Source organism: Pungitius pungitius, chromosome 5 (genome assembly GCF_949316345.1).
Source record: "Pungitius pungitius chromosome 5, fPunPun2.1, whole genome shotgun sequence".
In the NCBI taxonomy this organism is placed as follows: Eukaryota; Metazoa; Chordata; class Actinopteri; order Perciformes; family Gasterosteidae; genus Pungitius; species Pungitius pungitius.
Genome location: NC_084904.1, coordinates 8,841,417 through 8,865,255, shown reverse-complemented (window position 1 = coordinate 8,865,255; position 23,839 = coordinate 8,841,417). Strand labels below are relative to the sequence as shown.

General features: G+C 42.4%; 5 protein-coding genes across 8 annotated transcripts; 2 read left to right on the top strand and 3 right to left on the bottom strand.

Moving 5' to 3' along the window:
- LOC119224751 (ubiquinol-cytochrome-c reductase complex assembly factor 3) lies at positions 1-2,421 on the top strand. The gene is made up of 2 exons (XM_037482026.2): positions 1-393; positions 2,162-2,421. The coding sequence occupies exons 1-2, from the start codon at positions 277-279 to the stop codon at positions 2,291-2,293; spliced, it is 249 nt and encodes an 82-aa protein (XP_037337923.1). The 5' UTR covers positions 1-276; the 3' UTR covers positions 2,294-2,421.
- Positions 2,422-5,672: 3,251 nt separating this feature from the next.
- Positions 5,673-8,146, top strand: LOC119225390 (tubulin alpha chain-like). Its single transcript, XM_037483210.2, has 4 exons — positions 5,673-5,873; positions 6,384-6,606; positions 6,802-6,950; positions 7,138-8,146. The coding sequence occupies exons 1-4, from the start codon at positions 5,871-5,873 to the stop codon at positions 8,116-8,118; spliced, it is 1,356 nt and encodes a 451-aa protein (XP_037339107.1). The 5' UTR covers positions 5,673-5,870; the 3' UTR covers positions 8,119-8,146.
- A 3,248-nt stretch (positions 8,147-11,394) lies between these two features.
- Positions 11,395-16,992, bottom strand: fam151b (family with sequence similarity 151 member B). 2 transcript variants are annotated; one of them, XM_062562316.1, is made up of 5 exons: positions 16,655-16,992; positions 15,077-15,236; positions 14,786-15,027; positions 13,240-13,375; positions 11,395-13,000 (listed from the first exon to the last, which is right to left on the bottom strand). In XM_062562316.1, exons 1-5 carry the CDS (start codon positions 16,773-16,775, stop codon positions 12,895-12,897), a joined length of 765 nt encoding a protein of 254 aa, XP_062418300.1. In that variant the 5' UTR covers positions 16,776-16,992; the 3' UTR covers positions 11,395-12,894. The 2 variants fall into 2 exon arrangements, with proteins under 2 accessions (XP_062418300.1, XP_037339295.2); XM_037483398.2 differs by having other exon boundaries at positions 14,786-15,000; positions 16,655-16,987.
- An 812-nt stretch (positions 16,993-17,804) lies between these two features.
- LOC119224397 (perforin-1-like) lies at positions 17,805-19,634 on the bottom strand. Its single transcript, XM_037481303.2, has 2 exons — positions 19,531-19,634; positions 17,805-18,435 (listed from the first exon to the last, which is right to left on the bottom strand). Exon 2 carries the CDS (start codon positions 18,419-18,421, stop codon positions 18,035-18,037), a length of 387 nt encoding a protein of 128 aa, XP_037337200.2. The 5' UTR covers positions 18,422-18,435; positions 19,531-19,634; the 3' UTR covers positions 17,805-18,034.
- A 1,644-nt stretch (positions 19,635-21,278) lies between these two features.
- Positions 21,279-22,518, bottom strand: LOC119224405 (extended synaptotagmin-1-like). Of its 3 annotated transcripts, none has more exons than XM_037481320.2 (2): positions 22,500-22,518; positions 21,279-21,876 (listed from the first exon to the last, which is right to left on the bottom strand). In XM_037481320.2, the coding sequence occupies exon 2, from the start codon at positions 21,860-21,862 to the stop codon at positions 21,476-21,478; it is 387 nt and encodes a 128-aa protein (XP_037337217.2). In that variant the 5' UTR covers positions 21,863-21,876; positions 22,500-22,518; the 3' UTR covers positions 21,279-21,475. The 3 variants fall into 3 exon arrangements, with proteins under 3 accessions (XP_037337217.2, XP_037337216.2, XP_037337213.2); XM_037481319.2 differs by having other exon boundaries at positions 21,279-21,889; positions 22,500-22,512; XM_037481316.2 differs by lacking the exon at positions 22,500-22,518 and adding an exon at positions 22,215-22,238.
- Between the last annotated feature and the right edge of the window lie 1,321 nt (positions 22,519-23,839).

The following is a 23,839-nucleotide window of genomic DNA, read 5'->3' as shown; positions in this document are numbered from 1 at the left end:
AAATTGGCATTGTGATTACAGGAGCGAGTGTTGTGTATTATGATAGTTGCTGTAAAGCTGGATTGTTAGCCTGGAAAATCCAAATTATAAACCTGGAAAAGCAGTGACTGTACACACTCCCTCACAGCCGGTGGCGCTGTGCAAAGCACTCCGCTTTAAACCGACGAAGAAGACAGCTGTCCCACAGTCCGACATTACCAAACCGGGCAGACGAGATGCTGCCGGAGGTTTGTTTCTGCAGCAACTAGGAGTTATTCAGCGGACAGGTACTCCACGATGAGCGCCATGCGAACCATCCTGAGCTCCGGGGCGCTCGTCGCCGTGCTGGGGCTCGGCTACGGGATGTGGGCCATCATATCTCCAGGAGAAGAGAGGCGCAGAGAGCTCATCAAGGTGATTCACCTGAGTAACATTCAGGCGAGAAGCAAACTATGTGTGAGATAACACGGAGTGTGTCGAGATACAGAGATCGAGCGGTATCGGATTCATTTGGCAAAAGCTTCCCTTCACGCAACTCAGGCTCGGAAAATAGGCTCCATGTCAACAAAACCAAAGCATTAAGAAGGGTTTAACCTGAAACAATTCATCGTTCATTCAAAAACGCCTTCTTGGTCAAAACTTCAAGGACAAGTTACTGTCATCGTGTTGCACAGCCAAATACAGTCAGAGCTCATCTGCTGCACAAGCAGAACGACAAAGAAGGTTGTACATTCCTTTAAATTACTTAATACTTGCCCTCCAGTGCATTGCATCATCAACAAAACAGTTCTCTGGTTAGTCGGGTCTACATGCTAACAGTAAACATTCAACATCATGGAAACAATCTGTGTATACAGACAGGTGTGAAATGTGAATAGTTTCACATAGTAAACTGTATTTTATGTGGAGGGTGGTGAGAGGAGTCTCCCAGCCAGAGGAGAGAAGCTGATCCTTCTGTGCCTCCTTCCAGATGAGGCTCCTTGGGGCTCTTTTCAGGCTCCTCTTCTCACATGATCAGTAGATGGTACCAATGATGTTCTGGGTCCCTCTGCAGAGTTCTCCTGTGCTGGACCGTACACACCCCATGATAGTTTTTGGATGTTTGCATTCTGGATGCTTAGATGGCTCCTCTTTAAAACTCGACAAAACTCAATTGGGCCTTCATCGTACTTTAGATATGAAGCGGTCTATGATCAGCCTCAGCCCCATTGATGTAGACAGGTCTGCATCTTCGCCTCCCTTTTCTAAAATTGGTTTTACTGACATTGAGCAGTAGTTTGTTCTCTGAGCTCCACTCTGAAGGTTATTGATTTCCTCCCTATGAAATCTCATGGTTGTTTTTGATCCGGCTAATGGCTGCAGTGCCATCTAGAAACTCCACAACAGAGATTTCTTCATATTTGGGGTAGCAGTTGTGGGTGGACCGCGTTACCGGAGGGGGCTGAGCACGCAGTCCTGGGGCGCTCCTGTGTTCAACACTGGAGATGCTTGGCTCTGTTTGTGAGTAAATGTTTATCTGTTTCATGGAGGAGCTCGTGTTTAAGGGCCGAGCTGAAATCAGCAAACACCATTCTGTTGCTGTCACTTACTGGGTCCTCTGTGGATGCAGACAGGGGGGGATCTCTGCCAATATTGATAGTCGGAGGTCCTCTTTACATACTGACAGTGGACCGTCCTGTGTGGATACAGATTGTGGGCGATCAAAGCATTGGTGAGCTTTTATGCCTTCATGTACAAGCCATTAGTTCCTGTGCATAAGTACTCACCCCGCTTGGACCACTTCCCATTTTGTACTGTTTCAAACTGGAATTCAAATAGACTTAAATATACCTTTTGTTTTGATCATTTGATCATCACAACTTTGAAGGTGCAAAATACCTTTTATTGTGACACAAACAATAACAGATAATTATGACATCTGTTGAATGCATAGGTATTCACCCCCTGTGAGTCAATACTTCAATCACTGCTCTAGGTCTTGTGCAGTGGCATTCTTTGTAGTCATGGTGATGTCACTGGTGTGTGGCAGCAATATATTAATTCCTTACTATACATTCATTTTTTCCCCTACAATTTTTACATCTGACATGGGCAAGTGCAAGTTATGCTCATATGCTTCTATTCTAGAATTTGCTTCTGTTGAACACAAACAATATTTTTATCTGTCTCTGCCACCCATCAGAATCTGCCTGAGTCGAATCCGGTGAGGATGGAAGAGACGAGGAAGAGGAACATTCTGGTGATGCAGGCGCTGAAGGAGGCGGCTGAAACCAGCGACAACATTGCACGAGGATTTGGAGGACCTCCCAAATAGAGCAGCTCTGTGACCTGTTTGGAAGTGCTCTGCGCGTTAAATGCTGCCGTCATGCAGCTGCAGATAAAGATGGACACAATTTACCGTTGTCTGTTAAAGTTGTTTATTAAAACTATGATTTCAGTCTCCGTTATGATCAGCTTCTATTCAATTCATTTGAATTCCATTTATTGTATATATCCCAAAATGACAAATATGCCTCATAAGGCTTTACAACCCTCTGTCCTGGGACCCTCTCAGTTCATTGGAAACCTGTTTTGCTAAGTGCTGGCACCTGACAGTAACACAAACTCCAGAATAGAAATACTCTACTGTAATTGGTGCAAACACTTGCTCCAGGCTTCTGATCCCTGAAGCTTAGTTCCACTGAGAAGAGGTAGACCTCTTGGTCCGGTGAGTTTGTAATGAAGCAATAAGCTGCAACATTAGGGTTCCTCACAGTAGGAATACATTTCTAATCACATTTCCATTTCAAAACAGACCATTCAGTGAACGCTTGGTCTTTAAAAAGGTGGTAAAACAGTTCTCAATAGTTCTCCAGCATCATTGTGGCTAGACTAAGCTTAAGAAAGCTCTCCTCTGGTCATAGCTCCTTCATGGTGGTGGTGTCCATCTTTGGGTGGATTAGTGGGATCTTTTCCTGTTTTTTCTGATGGGTAGGACAACTACAAGTTTCCAACATCCTTGTAATATTCCTTCCTGATAAACGTTGTATAAATGTAAAATCCCCTATATTGCTTCATCAGACATGTTGAATGTGGTGGAGCAAATCTGGTCTTTTCCTGGAGCAGTTAGACTGGATGGAGCGTTTAATTTTATCTTATGTCTTCTTAGACATAGAGAAGACACATGATATGGTGTACAATATATGCACATTGACGGTTACCACAGTTCTATGTCTAGGCTTTTACAGGTGTATGAGTTACGTAAACAAGGTAGGAGTGGCATTTTCTCTGCAGAGTTGGATGTCAATATGGAAAAATGGAAAATCACTAAGGGGATATTAGGGGACATTATGGCAATAATGCTAGCTCCTTAGTGGATGCAGTGCCATCAAGGGGCTTTACTAGGAAGCTCAAACTGCAGAAAGAGCTCAAGCAAAGTGGGTTTACTCGGTAGACAGGCGGTCCAAACCACAATACAAGGGAGACAAATCCCAAATGTGGCAATTTTCAGGCGTTTATTAAGTCCATTAACACCGAACAAGGTTTACACACTGTAAAAAACGTAAAAAGAAGGTCAAATGACTTAATTCAAAACCATCAATTTACAGGAATAATTTTACAGAGAAACAAATTTATTTTATAGATTTTCTCTGTATTATTACGATCAAACACCTTCAATAAAGTGATAACACCAAAGGTGTTGCAGTAAAACATAATTTTACAGATTTGTCCTGTAGTTGCCAGCTAATCACAGGGTTAACACAGACACATACAACCATCAACACTCACATCCACACACCTACAGGATATTTAGAGTCACTGATCAGTTTACTTGGGGAGAACATGCACTGTGGTGGTTGCATACCCAGGACCTTCTTACTGTGAGGCGACAGTGCTAACCACCACAACACCGTGCAGCCAATACATATATATTTAGATATGTATATATACAGAATACCCTCTATTAAAGGTGTTTCATCGTAATACTACAGGCAAAATCTATAAAATAAATGTGTTTCTCTGTAAAATTGTTATGGAAAATTCCTGGTTCTCGCACTTAATTCGAATGAAGTTTTTTTTACCTTAATTTTACGGTTTTTGTTTGGCAGCCGCTGTTGCCAGTTATTTGACTGTTATTTTACCTGATTTGAATGTAATTTAAAAAAAAACAGTCAAATATATTTTATTTTATTTTAAAAATTACAGTATTTCTTCTGTAAAAAATGAGATAAACATTTAATTTGTCACTATTAGCATAATACTTAAATTTAGAGTTGGACTGTTATTGTACAGATATCTGTTTTTACAGATGATTTTGATAAACAGAAAAATTACTGTGAAAATGCTTAAGTTTTTTTCCGTAAAAATAGGATCTTTTTTTTTACAGTGCAGACAGATGTATTTGTAGACTTTTTAATCGTCATTTATCAAAACGATAATCACTTATGCAAAACAAGTATGAGATTAAAAGTCTTAACAAATGTTTCTCATTTCTTCTCAGAACAACAACAAGCTGTTCTGTGCTTTATAAAAAAACAGTCCCATTAGTTAAAAACCCACCACACCTAGCTGAACTTAATCGAAAAAAGGTGGTTTGGGGGAACTTTCCACTTTGACAGTTTTTTTTCTTAGTTTTAACAGGTAGTCCGTAAAAACAATTCTCACAACACTTTCCCGTGGAATACAGTATTTTCTCATAAGCTGTGTATATCTTGCTTGATGTGGCAGGCCAGATTCATCAATGACTACTAAGGCAATGCGCTGCAGGTGTGAAGGGTGGGAGGAATGATTCGGGGTAAGAGGCTGGATCTAAAATGAGAGAGTTGCGCCCAATCCCAGTCCCCCTCCCCTAACGGACTCACAGACTTTGTGCTGTTTGAGGGCTCTCTGGCAGACGCTTTGAGCCCTTTGTGAACCCTTTCCCTAAGTCAGCCACGGTAATTGCCCACAAGTCATTGTAATGTGACATTAAAATAGGGCAGCATGGAGACATAAAAAAGGTGAACTAGGAGGATGGCACATGTGTGGTCAGACTGTTAAAATACATTCATTTAACACATTCAATCAAACAATATTTATTATGTATTTTTTCATATTAATAGATATTTTTCAAACATTATTGGTGGCCTGCCGTCCTTTGAGGAAAGAGCCTGATAGATGTTCCAATCATAGAAAGTATGAAATACCCTTAAATGTAAATCATCTTTTTGACGTTCACGGTGAGGTGATATGTGGCAGCAAAGTGCTCTTCATTCATATTCGCCCATTTTAAGCCCTCACAGACATTTATATTTCCCAAGGGTTAGGGTTTAGGGTTGGTGGACAGTGTGAAAACAAACTATGATGACATAAAAATGGTGACAAGGGGAATCATTTATTCAGTCTTAAGTTTGCTATTAGCCACTCTTCAGAACAGCTATTTCAATATCAGCACCTATTGGGATCAAACTATGGAAACTATTGTGGGCAAGAGGAAACAATGGAACACAGTATTGTTTAATGCCAGATGAGCAAGGCAGCTGATTGGCACAAACAATAGAAGTGAGTGATATCTAGCACTATTTCTGTATCTTCAACTAACTGGAATGAGTTTGAAAATTTGAGCCCGTTGCTTTTGAACCGTTTAATTTAATTTAAATGAAGTAGTGAACGTCCTGGTCAATACTCCATACCAGTTAGTGGCGGTAATGCGCGAGTTCGCTGTTTGCCAACCGCCAATCAACCTCAATAGAGAGGACGAAGAAGAAGAGAAAAGCGAAGAAGAAGGAGGAGAAGAAGAACAAGGAGGGAATTCAAACGCCACTGCTGTGTCTCCGCCTCTTCAGAAACGCATTACTAAAGCAGCCGCGGTCCTCAACTCTCTTCAGAAACCGTGTCTTCGTTGTCTTTAAGGACTACTCAACAACAGCAGAATGGTGAGTGTTGAGTCATCTCAGCGCCCCGCGCGACCACGCAGCACCAAATTTATCCCGCGTGCGTAAGTGCGCAGTTACGGGCGGTCAGACTACGCAGCTGATATTGCGCCAGCCGCACCGAGCGGTGTCCTATTCTCACCGGCGGCTGCAGAGACGCGTAGGAGTAACTCGTGCGACATGTTTGCGATGGGTTTCTACAACACTATCGACATTTCGGAGTTTGAATTTGAACACAAATATTTTGGCCATTTTGTTTTTGACTCCCCTCCCCCAATAGGTTCGGATAATGGATGTTGAGATTGTTATCATGTTTAAATTGCAATAAAATGTACATGATGTTAATGATTGGCACTGCAGAGGTCTATTGATGAAAATTGCGTTTTAAATAAAATATAATCTTTTATGTAAAAAATTCGTTTATATTATAATTTAGAGCGATAAAAGGGCAATTTCAGCTTAGAAGAGCATTCTTTGTATGAGGAAAGTGATCTTTGCTTTTCTGGTCCACAGCGTGAGTGTATTTCAATGCATGTCGGCCAAGCCGGGGTCCAGATGGGCAATGCATGCTGGGAGCTCTACTGCCTGGAGCATGGCATCCAGCCGGATGGACAGATGCCCAGCAACAAGAGCATAGGAGGAGGAGATGACTCCTTCAACACCTTCTTCACCGAGACCGGAGCTGGGAAACACGTTCCCAGAGCTGTGTTTGTGGACCTGGAGCCAACGGTCATAGGTCAGCTGGGTTATGTTAGTGATGGGGGGGGTCCTATCAATTCCACCTATTTCAGTTCATTCCACTGACTTTAAGGTCACAGATGTATCTGTTGTTGCATCTGAAGTCCTGAGAAGAGCAGAAACCTTACATTGTTGATGCATGTCTTCGTGAAATGCCACATTGCTAAAAAGCATTTGTGTCGTTGATGTACAGATGAGGTTCGTTCAGGAACCTACCGCCAGCTCTTCCATCCTGAGCAGCTGATCACTGGAAAGGAGGACGCTGCCAACAACTACGCCCGCGGTCACTACACAGTCGGCAAGGAGATCATAGACGTGGTTCTCGACCGGACACGCAAACTGGTTAGTGCCGATATTCTATAAACCTTTCAATTCATTTTATTTTGTATAGCCCAAAATTACAAACTTGCCTCAGAGGGCTTTACAATGTGTACACATGCAACATCCTCTGTCCGGATTGATGTTTCAGATGTCGTATTTTGTAATGGAGACCTCAAAAACGCGTATTGTGTTGTCTTCTTTTTCCCAGTCTGAGCAGTGCACCGGGCTCCAAGGTTTCCTTATCTTTCACTCCTTTGGAGGAGGAACTGGCTCCGGCTTCACGTCCCTGCTAATGGAGCGTCTGTCTGTTGACTACGGCAAAAAGTCCAAGCTTGAGTTTGCGGTCTACCCAGCCCCCCAGGTGTCCACTGCCGTGGTGGAGCCCTACAACTCCATCCTGACCACCCACACCACCCTGGATCACTCTGACTGCGCCTTCATGGTGGACAACGAAGCCATCTACGACATCTGCCGCAGGAACCTGGACATCGAGCGTCCCAGCTACACCAACCTGAACCGGCTGATTGGACAGGTTGTTTCCTCCATCACGGCCTCCCTGCGCTTCGATGGAGCGTTGAACGTGGACCTGACCGAGTTCCAGACCAACCTGGTGCCCTACCCCCGCATCCACTTCCCCCTGACCACGTACGCTCCAGTTATCTCCGCGGAGAAGGCCCATCACGAGTTGCTCTCCGTGGCTGAGATTACCAACGCCTGCTTTGATCCAGCCAACCAGATGGTGAAGTGCGACCCCCGCCACGGTAAGTACATGGCCTGTTGCCTCTTATACCGCGGCGACGTGGTGCCCAAAGATGTCAACTCTGCCATCGCCAACATCAAAACCAAGCGCAGCATCCAGTTCGTGGACTGGTGCCCCACCGGCTTCAAGGTGGGCATCAACTACCAGCCCCCCACCGTGGTGCCCGGGGGGGACCTGGCCAAGGTGCAGCGGGCCGTGTGCATGCTGAGCAACACCACGGCCATTGCCGAGGCCTGGGCCCGCCTCGACCACAAGTTCGACCTGATGTACGCCAAGAGGGCCTTCGTCCACTGGTACGTGGGGGAGGGGATGGAGGAGGGGGAGTTCTCCGAGGCCAGGGAGGACATGGCCGCCCTGGAGAAGGATTACGAGGAGGTGGGCGCCGACAGCGTCGGAGACGAAGAAGAGGAGGAGGGCGATGATTATTAACATAAAATAAATGAATATACCAATACTTGATCTTGTTCCTGAATTCTGCACGTTCTACATTATCATTCTTTCAGTTCCAAAAACCAATAATTGGAAAATGATGCATGTATTATTCATTTGAAAGGGCAGCAGGTTCTTCAATGACCAAGGGATAAGAATATCTGCAGCGAGATTTGGAAAGTGAGTGCTTTGATCCATTGCAGTACGGCCAGTCTCAGCCTAGAATTCCACCAAGTTCTTTTCTTTAAGAGACGTAAAGTGCGGGCTGCACCTTCAGGTAAAAGGAAGTCGTCACACAACAGATGACACCAAGTTCACCTGAAATAAAACCAACTGCTGAATCACTTTTCTTCCTCCTCGTCTGGACAAACGTTCATGGAAAAGAGCCACCAGCTTAACTCATACATTACGATGCTGGCTCCGCTGTGCTTTCAGTCAGGTACCAGGAGGTAAACACTACATGCTGCCATGGAGACGGACCAGGCTCTGCTGCAACCCGGAGCAGGAAGATGGAGCGACGTTAACCAGGAGCACCACAAAATATGACTGAGCGCAAATTATAAATAAACCATTCCACCTACCCACATCAAATGTACTCAAACAAAACAATAAATGCAGGCTAGATTCCTACTCTCCACTTGATCCCCTTCAGCACAGCATCAAAGCCACAAGGCCATCAAAAGAGAGGATGGCTCCTCAACGAGTTGGTTCAAATGCAGTATACTGTATATACACAGTCAGAAGGGTGCTGCAGCTTCCTAGACTGGAACACGTGTTCTCCCCAAAGACCGGCAGACGACTTGAATCACTATAAAGAGCCATGTTCAAATTGTGTTAAGGGGACTAAATGTACAAACATCTGTCCTGCTGAAGAATACCTTTCCTCTTCCTGATGTGCCTGAATGATCCGTCCGTCGGCTGAATAGCTCCTACATCTTCATTATATTATTGTGTAAAAAATGCAGAAATACAACTGCTCTGAATGCAACACAACAGGTTCAGCTGAAGAACCAGGAAATGACTGGGTCACTTCAGCTGTATTTGTTCTGTATTTCTTTCATCACATGACATGTCATTTAGCTGACGCTTTTATCCAAAGCGACGTACAATAAGTGCATTTCCACATAGAGATACAAACTCAGAAGAACTTTCAGTTGTAAAAGGCTTCAACAGAGCGTTTCCTACCACGTTTAATTATGATTTGGTTGCTTTTCAATTTATTGTCTTTGTTTTTCTTTTGGAGGGATAGTTGTAAAACCACATGAGAATTAACGCCCTTTAAAAAAAAAAATCCCTGTTCCACCATAAAGACGCGTTGAGGCTCTACGGTAACCTAGTTAAGACCTTCAGCATGTGTTACTCTCGTCCCAGTGTCACAAAGATGTGAGTGTGTTAACTTCAGTCTCACATTCATGTGTCCTGCATTTATCGTCACAGATGAGCAAATACAGATCGGATCATTTACAACCAGGTTTCAAGAGTCAGAACAGATGTAACCGGATACATATATATAAATATATAGGTCTCGGGGGTGAGACGGCACATAACACATCTGTAATGATTAACGTCCCATTAAGGGACCGACTGTCATTAATCCAACAACAGTATTTTAGGCCACCTGAAGGAGGTCGTTGCAGCATGCAAAATGTCCTTTTCATTTTCTAACTATTCGCTTGAAAGGGAGCTCACATTTCACTTATTTGTCCCAAAGATTTTAATGAAACACCATAGATTATTTCCTCCTGTTTACCTGCACAATGCAGCCATTGTACTGAAGTTCGTCGGCTGACGCCTAATTTGAGGCTAAAAAAGCCGTCGATGAAAACCACTTTAAAGATTCTTGAAATGACATGAAAGTGCACTCCTACTCTTCTTCTTCCTCCTCCACAGTAAACTCAGGACAACTCGTACTTTACCAGGATGGCACATATAATGTTTAAATGTATATATTTCAAATATTGTGGATTGAAAAACAATGTTATTTGTTTAATTTGGCATGTAAAGCTAATTAGAGGAAAAACATTTTTTAACCATCCTATTAAGGATGAGTTAAACACACACACACACAAGTAGATAAAAAGACCTCAGTAGTGTGACTCCTCTTTGATATTGCTTATAGTTAGGCCTGGCTCAGGTTAGTCTGGACCAGCCCTTTGTTAAGCTGCTCTAGGCTTAGACTACCGGGGGTCTTCTTAGGACACACCGAGCCCCTCTCTCTCTCACTCTCTCCTTCCACAATAATCCATGTTTTATTAATGTACATCACTAATTCAGCTTCTTCCCCAGAGTTTGTTCTGCTTTCTCGCCTCGCAGGTCTCTGTAGATGGTGGTTCCGTCTGGACCCTGGTCCTGACTCCTGCCTGGCCCGCAGACACCTACCTTCTAACACCATTGATATTCCTATTTGTATAACTGTAAACATGAATGTGCTTCACTGCTATCATTATTATTTTAAATATGAATCATTTTCTATTCCTGTCATCATATACCAACATTACCCTTTACTAAAGTCTTTGTACTTTCCCTCCCCACAGCCTTCCATGGATCATGGTCCTGCCTCCTGCCCTGCTGACACCTGCTGCTGCTGTTGATTCTGTACACATGACATCCATTGCAGTCTGTCCATCCCGGCAGATGGATCCTCCTCTGACGTTCTCCCTAAGGTTTCTTCCCTTTTTTTCCCCATCGAAGGGTTTCACTTTTTGGGGAGTTGTTCCTGTGCCGATGTGAGGGTTTTGGGACAGAGGATGTTGCATGTGTACAGACTGTAAAGCCCTCTGAGGCAATTTTGTAATTTGCAATTTTGGGCTATACAAAATAAAATGAAATAAAAAAAAATAACTTCATATTATTAATATGGTCAAACCAAAGACTTATTATTACAAAACAAGAAAGAATCATGTTATTTCCTTATCACTCCCTGCATGTCTGTACATGCATACTTCCACTTGTGTGGTTTTACCTCTAATGTCCTCCATGTTATTCATACAGTCAGTCGGTCTTTCTCAAGTATTAGTCCTATATTGTTAAAAAGTTCTCTCAACACTGGTGCAAAATCATCAGACGTTTATTAAATGCTGGTAAGCCTGGAGAGGAAATTGTCTGCTGTGTGTGAAAGAGACTGTCTTACTACTGACTAAGGTGGAACATTATTGCAGTTTTTCCAACAATCATGTTTTCCCTGCATATCCTCAGAAGTGATTTTAAGTCCGTCTTTATGATATTTTATCCATCCAAAGTTTTAGACACATTCTCAAATGACAAGGTGACAATGACAACTTTTGAGTGGTACAGAATTCCAGATTCTGGATGCCTTTATTAGTTTAACCAAACATCCTCTGTATCTGCAGCTGAAGAGGATGCAGCAAAAGGCCAGGGGTCAAAAAGTCCTACTAAACCTTTTTGTCATTACAGTTTTTTACAGTCGCTAGGACACATTTCTCAATACTTAGATTACTTTTTCAAATCTCTTCACACAGTGAGCGCAACAGAAGTATATGTGGGCAAAACTGAGGATCAATTATCATTGCTTTGGCACAAAATGCATTCAATGATGCATTCAATGACTACATCTTTGAAATGACATCATTTCTTTTCTCACTCCGTGTACCTACAGGCCAATTTCTCATTGTAGATGAACATCTACACAGGTGTTACTCTTTCAATTTCATTACAAAAGTGAATGAACATCACAATGTGCAACAGCAATAGCCACTGATGGACTCTCTTACACAAACCACTGATTGGCCCATACAACCCTGAACGTCTCCTTATGTTCCTGCATGATCTCCATGGAAGGCTTGTGCTTGGTGAGGAAAGGGATGCAGAGAGAAGAAATCAGCTGAAATCCCAGAATGGTGTCACTTTCCCTCCCACCTTACTCTCCATTCCTCAACCCCATAGAGGAGTTCTTTTCCTCATGGAGGTGGAAGGTTTATGACCACCATCCACATGATCAAATGTCCCTCCTGGACCCAATAAATGCTGGATGCTGCATACCAGAAGGTTCTTTCCTAGGTGTATTGCCCTAGATTACATAAGATGTGATGTGGATGAGAACCTGTGGCCAGATAGAGAAGACCGAGTAGATCAGCATTACTATTGTATCTGTATCAGTGGATGGTGTGGATACAAATTCTAGTATTTTGGAATTACTCAGTGCAAAAAATAATAAAAGACATAAAATATATTGAAGCATTCTGCGTCCTGTCTGATTAATTCCAGTTACATATGTTACAGTGAATTTAAACAGATGTTTTACACAAGAAAACATTGTATAATGCTATATGTTGTTAGTGTTTTTTAGGTCATTGTTTTGTGGGTGACAAAGTGTGTTTGTTGGATGTCAACCTTTGCTAGTGTTCTGGAACAATGAGTTGATTTGAGACTGAAGTGTTTTTAGTGCAGAAGGTGGTTTTAGTGCATTTTGAATGTGAAATGAACTGCTGTGGCGAGCTGAAAGCTGGTTAGGAGAACTGTGTGAATAGTTTTGAAAAAGTGACCTAAGTATTGAGAAATGTGTCCTAGTGACTGTAAAAAACTGTAATAAACACTCCACCTTAGTTAATATCTAATAATTGAGCTCAGCTGTGCGTATTGCTGCAAAGGTTACATTTGGTCTTCTGCAGCCAATGCCTACACATAAACAAAACTAACCTGGACTACAGAGAAAGAAGTTGTTTCCAACAGGGGGCATTAGAGAGTTGCTGTCTGCCATCTCCTTCCCGGGGAGGGGATTCTTGACATCAAGTGGCTGCGCTCCGGCCTCGTGGCCTTCTACAAGTCGTAGTAGATCCTACTGCTGTCAAAGTCTGCTTTATAGGCCAGTAGGTCCTGTGGTGAGAACTTGTCCTCCTTGCCGGTCCACACTGTCAGAGTGTACCTGTGTAGGACAACGGCAAGCAACAGCATTAAAGACCTGTGAGGTGGGAACTGAATGTCAGAGAGAAAGTACCTGCGGTTCGTAGCTGTTGGGAGAAGCAGTGTTTTGTGTTTTCTAAATGGCAGAGAGCTGAATGCGAAAGGACACCAGGATCACTCCTTGTCCCTCCACTAGCTTGTCTAGGTTTTCAACCATCACCTAAAAGAGGAAGGATAAAACAGCCCTCTGTTCGTCCTCACCTGTCTGACTGCTGGAGCAGCCATGAGAGCTGGGAGAATGACGGGGCCAGGAGAGCTGCACGCACCGGGAAGGTGACGGGGTGTTTAAGGGCTCTACAGGTCTCCTCCATCGTACGCACCATATCCCAGCTGTAGCCTGGAGAAAAGTCCAACCACACAAATCAACATGCACGCCTCTACTAGCGTCATCTGCTGGCTCGCCCTCCTGCTGCTGCTCCACATCTGGATCGTAAGAGCAGAGCTCACTCACATTAGGTGCAGAAGTTACTCTCCTTGACCCTCAACAGACTTTCTCCATATGTGGTTTTGCTCGTCTTCAAGCTTTTAAAGTTTAGAGCACTGTGAGATCCATTTCCCACAAAGTAATAGGGGTGCGTTGCGATGGGAATTTCTACACGCGTGTGATGAGGTAAGAGGGGCAGAAAACATATTTTCTAGCTGCCTTCCGCTCCAGCAACTGTTTTGAAGTTGCCGCTTGTAAGTGCAGCTTTCCTCCAATCGGTGCCTCCTGGAGGTGGATTGAAGGTGGGGCCCGGAGGGGGCTGTACCTCTGGAGGGTGTGATGTAAGGCTGCAACAACCAATCCATGAAATTGATTGAATTGGATGATTAAAGGAGTTGGAAACGTTTCCCGGGCCACGTCTACCAGCTCTGACTGGGGATCCCAAGGCGTTCCCAGGCCAGGGCAGAGATCTCCACCTGGTCCTGGGTCTTCCCAGCTGGACGTGCCTGGAACACCTCCCTAGGGACCGGTTTCATGTTAGTATATAATAACCAGCCGGGGGGAGACCAAGGGGACTGGGACCACCAGAGAGTTCTGACATGTATTTTTCTTTAATTTTTATGAATTATTTATTCGGCCCCTTTAAACAAACAGCACATGGATGTTCAAAGGCCTCCCTGTTTGTGCGCTTTCTGAAGACTATTCATCCTGTGAATTTGTCTCTTCAGTTTTTGGATAAACTGTATGCGGAAATGTATGCTTTATTTATTTTATTTGATTAATTAATTAATCGAAAAAATAATCAACAGATGAATTGATCACTAAAATAACCGTTAGTTTCCGCTCTAGTGTGATGGGAGTGTGCGTTCTTTGAGGAACTCTAAATGGCTCTGGTGTCCCGGTCATCTGCAGCACCAAAGTCTGTCAGATCGCTCCTTTGGACATGTCTCTCTGGAGCTTTGGTGTACAGATGGTCATGAGAGATAAAAAGATAATTGTGTAATGTTTTGCCTCTAGGTGGTTCACCTTCGTCCTAATAAGCTGCTTCAAGGACTTAAGCTTCTCAAGGGCTTGCTACAGCAGGGCTATGCTTGGTATATGTGAAGCTAAACCTTCATCCCTCCAACAAGGAGAGACAGAAAGAAGACTTACAAGGGGGGGGCCTACATATCCTTTACATCCAACGAGAGACATCAAAACAGCAGCTACTTCAGAAAGAATAGCTGTTGTCCCACAGTATATTTGTTATATGGTCCCTAAAAGTAAAGTAGCTCACTCTTTAATGATTCTAACCAAACACACAACACAGCGAGTGGTCTTCACCTGCGTTGTCAGTTCCCGGCGTCCACCCCGTCGTCCAGCCCAGTGACAGCACGGTGTGTGAAGGGAGCGTGCTCACAGAAGAAAGGAAAGCCACGGGTTCCAGAGGTGTGGCCACCCCCCCAGGACCAGAGAGGATGTCGGCGTTGATCCACACAGGACGGTTGGACCGATACACCTCCTCCAGAAGAAGGACGGATGGAGACACCGCCTCCAGGCTGCATGGAGAGCACACCAATGTCGGCCTGACACACAACGCCACGTTGAATTCAACGGGAAGATGATGTGTCTCACCTCTTGAAATCTAGTTTTATCCCCTTGTCAGAACCCCCCACTGCTTCCAGCCACTCCTTCAGTGTGACGTCGCTGTCTGTGTCCGGGGGGTGGGCCATGATGGGCTCTTTGGGGTCCCCGCCTCGGATTATTACGTCCGCCTCCATCATGTGAGTGGGACCTGAGGGGGAAAGTTGGTGGTCAAAACCAGCATGTCTCTCCCTGTTCATGTCCAGCTGGAATTGTCATTGTGATCAAGCCTGTTCAGTCCAAACATGGGAAAACGTTCGCTCTATGCTGACTGATTTTTATATATATGTATATTATACTGAAAGAAAAAAGTTCAGTCCAAAATGCGATTCAATGACTGAAAGTGTGCAGGAGCCCACAGCACCTCAGCCACACAAGGGGGGGGGACGACACCGTATGTGAAGGCTAGAAGAAGCGGTCACTTGCTGTGTCTCAAAGTTGCTAGGCTGCATCCATAATGACCTTAATGAGCCCACCCATTTAGCCCATTTAGAGGACACATCGGATCTATCCTTTGCGGCCCAGCATGTCCCAGCACGCAGTGCGGGCCGATGAGGGCGCTGGCGGGTGATCCGACAGCGCGAAAGAGGTCACTTTTAAGTAATAGAATTTACTCAAATATCTAAATCGTTTTATAGTTTATGAAATAGCTTAAGTTACGTGAAGTTAACGCATATTTATACCAAATACACAAGGACCAGCTCAGGTAACAGGGAGCCGCTGCGCTGTCAACGGCAGCTCGTCTGTAGTAAAAGTCACTTTAATGACTTAGAGGCTGACTAATATCTTACTGAGGCGGTTTTATATGTAGTTTATACTTCATATTATGAACTGAAATGGATCCAAGTGAGCTCAGGTAAACAACCACAAATATCACTTTATAAGTCAGTAACGTTACAGAATAAATACAAAGAAAACTTTGCTCACTTTGCTCCTTGTTTTGTGGTGTGATTATGAACTAACTTTACATTTAGTTGTGTTTTATGGAGCCACGAGGAAGCATCAAGCTGAAGGAGAACAATGCGTGTGGTGACATTCATCTACTGTAGCTTGGACACATTCTGTAATATCTTATGTTACAGTTAATAGCTTGTATCCTATGCAATAGAAAAATAAAACGTCCTTGCATACAAGTTAATAAATGTGTTTTTACTGAAAGTATTGATGGAATCTCCTCTGCCTTGAGATTGCATTATTACTTTTAGCTGAAAGTTAACCAAAACGAGTTCTTCTCAGCCTGAAATATATCAGAATACGGAGGAGAACATTTTCTTCCTAAGGTTAAATAAAATAAGAAATGTATCTAATGTATCTGTACTTTTTTGCATTTAAGGGCTTTTACTCTCAAGCGCAGCAGGTTGCTAAGCAACGGGAGCAGCGGAGGTAATGCTGATGACGCAACCAGGTAGTCTCCCCGTAGGACACACCGTCCCATTTCAGAGACCGCTCGGTTCAGCCTATGAGGCTATTGGACGACGCAGCCCAAGTCTACGAAGGCTGCTGAAGGCTGGAGGCTACAAGGATGCGGACTAGCTACTGAATGTGGACACGGGTTTCAGGTACCCCCACCTGTCAGAGCCTCCGTCAGCCTGCTCCAGCTGTTGACCGCGTGCGACCACGTGACGTCAGCAGCGTCCCTCCTCTGTAAGTGACGCAGCCTGATGAAGTACTGCAGCGTATGGTCCGACATCTTCCCTCCTGGCGGAAATGCACATAGACGAGGCGTGACGTTAACGTTAGCTCGTAGTTATTGGCTGTTTAACCCCTAAGCGGCCAAGTGACGTAGGAAGATAACCAAGCTGCGCCCGGTATCTTCCTCATAGCTCACGTGATCAATAACACTGAGCTCCTTTTTCCTCTTCCTTTTCTATCTTTTCTTCTTCTGGGGTTTCACGGCAGTCGGCATCCATCATGTTACTTTGCTGCCACCTTCTGGAAGTAAAATATGGCTGCAGCCCAAGTCATTTGATTATGAACACAACACTTCACTGCTATTCGTTTGAGGTCTTAACAAGTACAAATTATCAAAATATGATCTTAAATGGTACCCCCAAAAAATAATTTTCCTCTGGCGTTGGCTTATTGTTATAAGCCATTTTTTGTAACGTGTGAGTATTTTGAATGAAGACCACTCCTTCAAAAGAAGAGTGATCTGCACAATACAGATCTGGGAGACCCAGTGAGTTTATTATTCAACAAATAATTAATTTATATTACATAATATATTATATTCAACTGTTGTATCTCAATATGATTTCCTCACAATACCAGAGAGAGAGAGAGAAAGAGAGAAAGAGAGAGCGCGAGAGAGAGAGAGAGAGAGAGAGAGAATGATCATATTATCATTTATAATATTATCATTATTATCATATCAAATTATTAGCATTTAAATTGACCATTTCTGTCCCTTTCCATTTAATCCTCTCAATGAACTATAAAATACATGAATACTATGGATGTACTACTGACAAGCCCTTGGAGTAGCTCCTCTTCTTCCTACTCTGGAGGCTGAACTGGACGCTACATCGATTTACTGTCGTCTCTCAAACCACAGAACAGAAGTAATTGTTTTTGGTAACAAGGATCAATGATTGAAAGCCAGCGCTGAGCTTCTATTTTCAAAACCAGTGTTTCTACAACACTGTTCTCCTGATCTCTGAATCATCATTAACTGTAAATTATTATTTATATCTTTCAATACCACAATATTTTGTAAAATGACTAAAAACACAGAGTTTGGTTGCTCCATCACACTTTATTTCTATTGATAGTGTTGCACCCCAAAGGTGTATTGATTAATTTAATGAGTCATTTATTTTTTGGTTGCAATCTTGATTCTAAATGACTTATCACCGATTTGCGATGATGAGGATGAAAACAATCCTCAGAGCCAGTCTGAGTGAATTGTAGGTTATATGTGATGACTTAAGGTCAGTTATAGCTGCCTCATCAGTCGAGTGTGTAGGTATAATGGAGGGTGCCCCCTTCCTTCAGGAAGCAGTCATGCTTATGTGTTCCCAGTTTGATCTGACGCTGGCAGATCCCCAGCAGGTCGTCTTTGAGGAAGTCACTGTCGAAGACCTCCAGCCTCAGCAGGTCATTCTCCTGGACGTTGTAAGCGCTGAACTCCTCCTCCCACCAGGGGTTTTTGTTGTTGTCGCGGACAGATGTTTCACCAAGATTGGCGGAGCCGCAGAAGACTTTGACGTAGGCGTCTGGCTTTCCCAGGATGTGGGTGTAAAGATCGCTGGCCCGCAGGTTAAACAGCTTCAGCTGAGCATCAGTGAGAGTCAGGCTGCAGAGGACCAAGAGCAAGAGGGGACGAGTGGACACCATGGCTTCTCAGGAGGCTGTGCAGGAGCAAACGCTGCATTTTTACATGTATCAACCTTTTGAGTTAGTAACCTTGACCTTACCATGAGTGCCTTTGGATTGTCGGATCACTACTCTGTTGCACCTGAGCTTTGTGCCAAAAAAGGTTACATACAGCTCAGTGCCCTCATACAATACCAGTATCACACTGAGCCTTTGTCCCGTGCAGTTATCTAACCTACTGCGTGGTGTAAGCTTTTTTTTCGGATATGCCTCCCAACAATGTAAGAAACCCCAGCAAACCCATCAAGACCAATGGGAAAAAAGACATTTGACATTTGCTTCAATAGCTAAACTTGCATTGTATGGAATTGCAATACAATTACGTCACTAGAATATGTTAGAATATAAAATATGGACAGGCATGCACAAGTGTTATTGAGTTGGTAAACTTTGGGAGATAACATTTTTTTTTATTATTTACCTTATTATAATGTTCGTCAAAATAAGGAAATGTGCTAGTAAATAGGGCAGTTCAACATTCAATTTGAAAAGGACGCAGAGAGGAAAGTGAGGAATGGAAAACCCATGAACAGTATCTAATAATCACCCTCACTGTCTGTGACTCAGTGAGTTTCCAGGGAGCAGTGTAATCATTTACAAAGGAAAAGAGTGGGAAAATGTCGCACAAAAACAGCTGTGTTTGAAAAGGAAAGTCCCTTTGGTCAGTTTAAAGCGGTGACCAGCAGTTTATTTCACCACAAGAAACAAGTACAACTCTTTTGAAACTGCACCTTTTGCATGTGTGAATTAATTTTTCTCTCTTTGAATTCAGACTTCTGGAATCCCGGCCGCTTTTGGTCAGTATTGGTCACAGTGGACAGAAATAAGAATTTAGAGCCCGCCTCAGAAAAATGGTCCATTGTGTTTTAAAATGTAATTTTAACTACAACTGGCCGGCATTTTTATAATGTCATCAGACTGTGAAGTTTGAATTTTAATGTTTGAACTGTTTTCCAAAAGCAGTAAAGTGAGAAAAATGAGCAAATATACCAGATTGTGAGACTTGATAATAGGTGATGAATAGTGTGGAAAATGAAAAAATTAAAATCAAAAGTACAGTTAGGTCTTACCTGAAGTCTTGGAACGTTGTCCCGTCTCGTCTCGTAGGCTGTCCCATGGGTTTTAAAGGCCAGCATATCAGCTTCACCCTCCCACGAATCAACATGCAACACTCAGCGTTACACAACGTGACGGATCCGGATGTGTGACTTTTGGTTGGGTTGGACTTGTACTCAATTAATAATCAACAAGGGCCAATTAGAGAAAATGTTCTAATGCCAGAGTATGGGGAGTAATAATGGGTAACTTTTATTTATTCAAGTGGCCTGACACCTGAATTCATGTAGTCATGTAGTCAACAACTGATGGAATTATGCTATGTATTGTCAGCTTTTAAATTTGAATCAATACTTAAAATGATGCCATCCAATAAGCCCCAATGTTTGATTCCTATTACCTTCTAAAGTGAGAAATGTGTTTGCATTGACTAATTTTTTATCTGTGGTTATAAAAACACTGTTTCAGCTTTATTCTCATCCATGTTAAGGTCAGCGGTGGAAAGTGAATGCATGATTTTCAATATATATTATATAGGTCAAAAAAAGTTTCCTTGAAGTGTCATTGATCTGAGAGTTAAAGGACACATCCTGATATGGTGCTAAAGAGCAAAGCCATCCAGAGAAACTATATATCCAGGTAACCTACTTGGAAGGCACTCTGAGCCGAACAAAATAACCTCAAGAATAACCTAAACTTTAAATAATAAGGTTTAATATTGTCACGACTCTAAGAGACTGGAAATTATAACTTCCTGTTTTATTCTTTTAACCACTGTACTTTCCTGCCCTTTTTTCCCACCCCACCTGTATTTAAGCACCAATCACCCACTCATCCATGTCAGGTTATATGTTGTCCTAACCCAAGTTGTATGTCTCTAGCCAGTGTTCCTACTGTTTGTTTATGGTCTTCCTTCCATCCATCTTCAACCGCTTATCCGGGGTCGGGTCACAGGGGCAACCGCTCCAGAGGGGACCCTAAACTTCCCTTTGCCGGCCTCATCTACCAGCTCTGACTGGGGGATCCAGATTAGGGAGGCCATTCCTCCCAATCCCGCCTCTCCAGTTATCTCCATCGTCGCCCATTGAAGTCTCCCAGTAGGAATATGGAGTCCTACAAATAATTAACATTTTTACCACTACAGCCCTGAATATAATTATTTTTAGAATTATCACCGTTGTCGCATCATCAGAAGCAATTTAGGGTAAAATGTCTGGTCCAGGGACATGTTACGGAAATTGGCCAAGATTTCCTTGCTGTTTATATATATATATTTAAAAAGAAAAAAGAAAATAGAACAATTATTCAGAATGCTAAAGTAATTTTGGTTCATTTTCTTACGAGACTTGTATTACATTAATTGGTGAATGTTTTCCCTTTGTTCGATCTATACAACATAAAAACTTAATTACATCCACTCATTAATATTAATGATAAATTATAAATAAATGATATTGCTAATGACCAGACCATGTCATAACCTTTTCTTGGAGTCTCTTCAAAAGCAATGGGCTTTAGCTTTGTTGTTAAGTGCCAATGAGAAGTCGTACATTTTATAATATATCTGCACAGGACAAGAGAAATTGAAAATGGAAAATGTTATATAGAGGTCTGTGACTGGAGGTAATTCTCTGATTCCCATTTGGAAATACACCAATCCAACCAGTATGTTGTGCTGTGTTGTTCCTGTATGAGCAATGTGGGTGATTATTATTCACAACTATCAATTCCACAATATTATGTAAAATAACTGAAAACACAGTTTGGTTGTTCCATCACACTTTATTTCTTTTTGACGATCGAAGAAACGTAATGACAGTGTTACAACCGAGATTTTTATTGGTTGAGGTAATGAGTCATCAAAGATTTGGAACCATTAGGATGAAAACAGTCCTCAGAGCCAGTCTGAGTGAATTGTAGGCTATATGTGATGACTTAAGGTCAGTTATAGCTGCCTCATCAGTCGAGTGTGTAGGTATAATGGAGGGTGCCCCCTTCCTCCAGGAAGCAGTCATGCTTATGTGTTCCCAGTTTAATCTGACGCTGGCAGACTCCCAGCAGTTCGTCTTTGAGAAAGTCTTTGTCGAAGACCTCCATCCTCAGCAGGTCATTCTCCTGGCCGTTGTAAGTGGTGAACTCCTCCTTCCACCAGGGGTTCTTCTCGTTCCTGCTGACAGATGTTTCACCAAGATTGGCGGAGCCGCAGAAGACTTTGACGTAGCCGTCTGGGGTTCCCAGGATGTTGGCGGAAAGCTCGCTGGCCCGCATGTTAAACAGCCTGAACCGAGCTTCAGTGAGAGTCAGGCTGCAGAGGACCAAGAGCAGGAGGGGACGAGTGGACACCATGGCTTCACAGGAGGCTGTGGAGGAGCGCTGCATTTGATAGGAGATACGGATTTACAAGGGTTGTCTGGAATCGTAATACAATGACGTCACTAAAAGAAGTTATAATCATATGTATTAAATATGGACACTAAGAAGGATTTTCAGGAGTATTCACCATGTCATTGAATACTTTGGGAAATACATTCATTATTTTATTTTATCTTTTACTTTATTATAATGTTTGTCGAAATAAGGAAATGTGCTAGGATATAGGGCAGTATAACATAACATCCAATTTAAGAGGATGCTAACAATAGTGAGAAATTAACAGTATCTTGTAATATATATCTTAAAAAAAACAAGCTAACCACACCTTGTGACTCACTGAGTTTTCCTGGGAAAATGTAATTATCTTCAAAGGAAAGGAGTGTGAAAAAGTAGCACAATAACAGCTGCATTAGAAAAGGAACGTCCCTTCGGTCGGTTCAGGGTGAATTTATTTATTTCACCAAAAGAAACAAATGATGTCCATTGGAAATGTCTTGTTAGGCTGCTTCACATCTTTTCCTATGGAGATCTATGGTGCATCCTTTAAAGAAAGTAAAAGGATTCAAATGCTCTACGAAATCAAAAGTACAGTAACAATGTGATGTCTTACCTGTAGTCTTGGAACTTTGTCTCGTCTTGTCTCGTAGGCTGTCCCGTGGGTTTTTAAAGGCCAGCATATCAGCTTCATCTAACCCTCCCACACAACATGACGGACCGGAGGTGAGACTTTTGGTCGGGTTGGAGTTGTACTCAATTAATAATCAACAAGGCCAGTTAGAGAGAATTTTCTAATGCCAGGGTCTGGAAGATAACAATAGGTAACCTGTACTATGATTTAGTCCCAAATATATTCAAGTGGCCTGAAATCTGAATTAATGTAGTCATGTAGTCAACAACTGACAAATAAAATAATGATAAAAAAAAAAAAAGTTCTGTTGACAATATTTATTGCCAGCTTTTTAAATTCAAATTAATGGCTTGTATAATGGAGATATGTTCTTTTCTCATTACATTAACAAAAAAGGGATTGATTCAAACATTTGAATATGATATCATTGAAAGTTGCTACTCTTTATTAAATATTAAAATCCAGTTCATTCTGGTGTGAAATCATGCCACCCAATAAGCCACAGTGTCTGATTCTTATTACCTTCTAAAAAGAGAAATGTGTTTTAATTTCAGATTTACTCTTTTCTGTCAATTGTCAACATGACTCATCTCATATTTTCCCCAGCCTTGTTCCTGTTTTGATCCTTTTATCAATAACTCTATTAATGTCAATGATTTAATTTCACACTAGCTATCAACCTAAACAACCCCGTACAGCGTGCCCATCACATCTAAGTTCATAAAATAAAAAGCTGCACCACATTGGTAATGGATGTTGTGTTTTTAAATACATAAAGACGAGAGAATAAACTGGACTCCATCATGTTGCACTCTTTAGAGGCTGACTAATATGTGTGAGGGTTGGTACTTCATATTACGAACAGAAATGGATCAAAGTGAGCTCAAGTAGAGAAGTTATCAACCTGCAATTTCACTTTTTAAGTCCAGTAACAATACAAACGTTGAGATTAAATACACAAGGAAACTGAGTTTTGCTATTTTTGTTTTGTTGTGTGATCATAAACTCTACATTTAGTTTTAATTTAGCGAGCCAGAAGGAAGGAGAACAATGTGTGTGGTGACATTCAGCTCCTCTAGCTTGGACATATTCTGTAATATCTGAAGGTCACAGTTAAATTAGCTCATATCCATGGTATAAAGAGGTCTGGGCATACATGTATTGTATTCATTCTGCCATAAGATTGCAATATTGCAACTGAGAAAAATCCACAATCCCAAATTTACTTTGGGATTCTGTTAACGAAATAATATAAGTGTAATAAGTCTAATACATATAATGAACAGATCATGAACATTTGTTGAATGAAGATTGTGTGTGTG

Excerpts from the sequence above, each read along its gene's own strand:
- LOC119224751 (XM_037482026.2), top strand. The coding sequence starts at position 277 with ATGAGCGCCATGCGAACCATCCTGAGCTCCGGGGCGCTCGTCGCCGTG. Across the intron at positions 394-2,161 it reads GGCGCAGAGAGCTCATCAAG|AATCTGCCTGAGTCGAATCC; the intron begins GTGATTCACCTG and ends GCCACCCATCAG.
- fam151b (XM_062562316.1), bottom strand. The coding sequence starts at position 16,775 with ATGTCGGACCATACGCTGCAGTACTTCATCAGGCTGCGTCACTTACAG. Across the intron at positions 13,376-14,785 it reads GCCGGGAACTGACAACGCAG|GCTACAGCTGGGATATGGTG; the intron begins GTGAAGACCACT and ends ACTTTTCTCCAG. Across the intron at positions 13,001-13,239 it reads CTGCTCCAGCAGTCAGACAG|GTACACTCTGACAGTGTGGA; the intron begins GTGAGGACGAAC and ends TGTCCTACACAG.
- LOC119224397 (XM_037481303.2), bottom strand. The coding sequence starts at position 18,421 with ATGGTGTCCACTCGTCCCCTCTTGCTCTTGGTCCTCTGCAGCCTGACT.
- LOC119224405 (XM_037481320.2), bottom strand. The coding sequence starts at position 21,862 with ATGGTGTCCACTCGTCCCCTCCTGCTCTTGGTCCTCTGCAGCCTGACT.
- LOC119225390 (XM_037483210.2), top strand. Across the intron at positions 6,607-6,801 it reads CCTGGAGCCAACGGTCATAG|ATGAGGTTCGTTCAGGAACC; the intron begins GTCAGCTGGGTT and ends GTTGATGTACAG. Across the intron at positions 6,951-7,137 it reads TCGACCGGACACGCAAACTG|TCTGAGCAGTGCACCGGGCT; the intron begins GTTAGTGCCGAT and ends TCTTTTTCCCAG.